The 2,598-nt window shown below is 26.4% G+C and overlaps 1 protein-coding gene across 1 annotated transcript; it reads right to left on the reverse strand.

Annotated features, from left to right (window-relative positions):
* Positions 1 to 970: 970 nt before the first annotated feature.
* Positions 971 to 2,163, reverse strand: LOC122273843 (GTP-binding protein 128up-like; the record flags this gene model as incomplete). Its single annotated transcript, XM_043057838.1, has 2 exons — positions 971 to 1,156; positions 1,994 to 2,163. Coding segments are annotated over 2 exons (356 nt in total), but the record flags the coding sequence as incomplete, so codon positions are not given.
* Between the last annotated feature and the right edge of the window lie 435 nt (positions 2,164 to 2,598).

Below are 2,598 nucleotides of genomic sequence, written 5' to 3' on the forward strand. Positions count from 1 at the left end.
TTTGATAAATTATGTCCAATTCCTATATGGAAGAAAAAGAATAAAAGATCAAAATGATTAAAATTTTTAATGTAAATATACTCATAATCCACTAGTAAAACAATGATGGATTATAATTCAAATTCAAAAATTATTTCATGATGTATTTTGAATGTCTGTTGATATTACATTAAAGGGTTTCCACTCAATTTTAGAAGCAAATTTCCTGACTTTCCCATGTTTTCCAGGAAAATTTCAACAAATTTTCAGATTATATTTTGACTAGGCACTGTAATATTTCATTAGAAATATTTATTTTTTTTTTATAAAATGCACAATTAAACTTTTCAGTAGAAAATTTGTTAAATGATACTTATTGTAAAAAATTAAATTTCATGAAATGAAGCTCTGATAAGTAGATTTCATAATACATAAATTATTGATAGAAGCCATGTTTTGCATGAAAACCAAAAAAAGCTTTAATAAAGCATAGTTTATTCGAGTTAGATTAGTCATATAGTTAGCAATCTTATATTTTACTTGTGAAACTTGTTACTTGTAAAAACCAATATATATTTATGCAAACATATATATGTAAATTTAATATTTAATAAACATAAAAACAAAAACTTTAATTAAAATTAGTTAGTTACACCAAATTTTATTCGAGTGTATGGTTGCCTAAGAAACCAAATATAAAAACATATAAAATTATAAAGTTTGCAAATTTTCCCTAATTAAAAATATTTTACATTGTCTTCTCTGAATGTGATACATTTGCCCTCAAATAAAGGTGCTATGATGTGCCCCTTTAAAGAAAATTCAAAGTGCCCTTTTGTGACCGAAAGCGTCACTGCCCTTTTTATTTCTAGGGAGAACTCTGCAGTAAATATGCATGTATCAACCATTCTTTTAAAATTTTAGAGTATGTCACAATATTTACATTCAAAATAATGTAAGACATATTTTAAACTTTAAAATGTTTACTTACTTCTATAGATATTTGATCAATTTTATTCAACACATAAATACATGGGATGTAGACCCTGTTTCCTTCAATAACATCAATAAGTTCATCAGAAGTACAATCGCCTTTTAAAACAACATCTGCATTGTGAGCTCTGTATTCTGATAAAATAGTTTTAACTGTCTCCAAATCCAACTCACTTTGAGGCACCTAAAGGAGAGATTAAAAAAAAAAGAATATACAGTCAATTAACCAGTCAAGATATCTTACAGGATTTACTCTTTTAAAAAAAAAGGGCATTTTTGTTTTTAAAAAAAACGCCATTAATCCTGCCTATTTGAATTAATGTTTATCCCAGCACCTTATTCAATGCAATTTAAATCAATCAATTAAAAGAATAAAGTAATTAGTTCAATAAGTTAAAAACTTGATAGTTGAGGACTGTAAATAAAGTAATGGCAAATTGCTCCTGGAATATACATATATTTTTTACTGAACGTACAAGCAAAACTACTTTATATTTCTTCAGTGTACTTAATGACTAGCAAAGTTTTGTACCTCTCTCATGATAGGTACTTTATTTATGCCGAGCTAGAGCTGCACAATTTGCTATTGGCAATGGCCGGGGAAACATCCTTGACAATGATTCCAAGACATGTCATTGCAATTTTGCTTTGGTAGCTGGATGAATTGTGTGCAAAGTTGAACACTTTCCACAATAATATCTCTTTGAAAGGTTTAAATATTTTAAATGTTTAGAAATAAATGGAAATATGTGATAAAGTTATTAAATAAAAAAATATACGGTTGCATGTTAGTTTAAACTAAAATCTATTTTGTTAAAATGTTAGTATTTTTGTGTTGTATTAAATGTTTTTTTTTCAGCATAAAACATTTTTAAATTGTTGCATAAACTTTAGAAAAAGAAATTGGCAAAATATCAAGAATTTCTAAATGGAAATTAAAAAATTATGAAAACAAGAACAAATAAAAACTAAATGAATAACATATTTTGAACGAAATAAAAATGAAAAAGTATAGTTTTACCATGGTTTGAAGATTAATTCCACCTTTGTCTTTTTTTCTTAAAACCATTTGAGGCAGCTCTTTATTCAGCCTGATTCCAAAACCTTCTAATTCATGTTCAATAAGTTTTTTGTGAAGTAATGGTTTCAAGACATCCAATACGATAAAGATTAAACTGCAGGTACGTGCCACTGAAATACATAGACCAAAACTATTAGTTGATACAATAATAAACAATATTAAAGAATGGAAAACAGAAACAATAATAGGTAGGATACATGAAGCATAAAAATGACAATCACTATTTTCAAATATTTTAGAAATTCTGAGGGGGGGAAAAACAAACATAATTCCAAAAAGATTTATAAACAAATTTTTTAAGATTACTAAACATCCTATACATCAGGTGTTCTGAAAATGACTAAGGAATTCAAAAATCAATATAAGAAAAACAGAAAGAAATAAAAAGACACATTTTGCTAATTTCTGCTTAAATAAACCAGAGAATTATTAAAGTTTGTCAACAGATGTCACTGCTAATTAAGAAAAACTATTAAAATCTTTTTTAATAACTATAATTTGCAGCAACCATAGTCTGAGGATAAAATTAACAGACCTTGGTACAA

This window comes from Parasteatoda tepidariorum, unplaced genomic scaffold, assembly GCF_043381705.1.
Source record: "Parasteatoda tepidariorum isolate YZ-2023 unplaced genomic scaffold, CAS_Ptep_4.0 HiC_scaffold_9835, whole genome shotgun sequence".
Classification (NCBI taxonomy): Eukaryota; Metazoa; Arthropoda; class Arachnida; order Araneae; family Theridiidae; genus Parasteatoda; species Parasteatoda tepidariorum.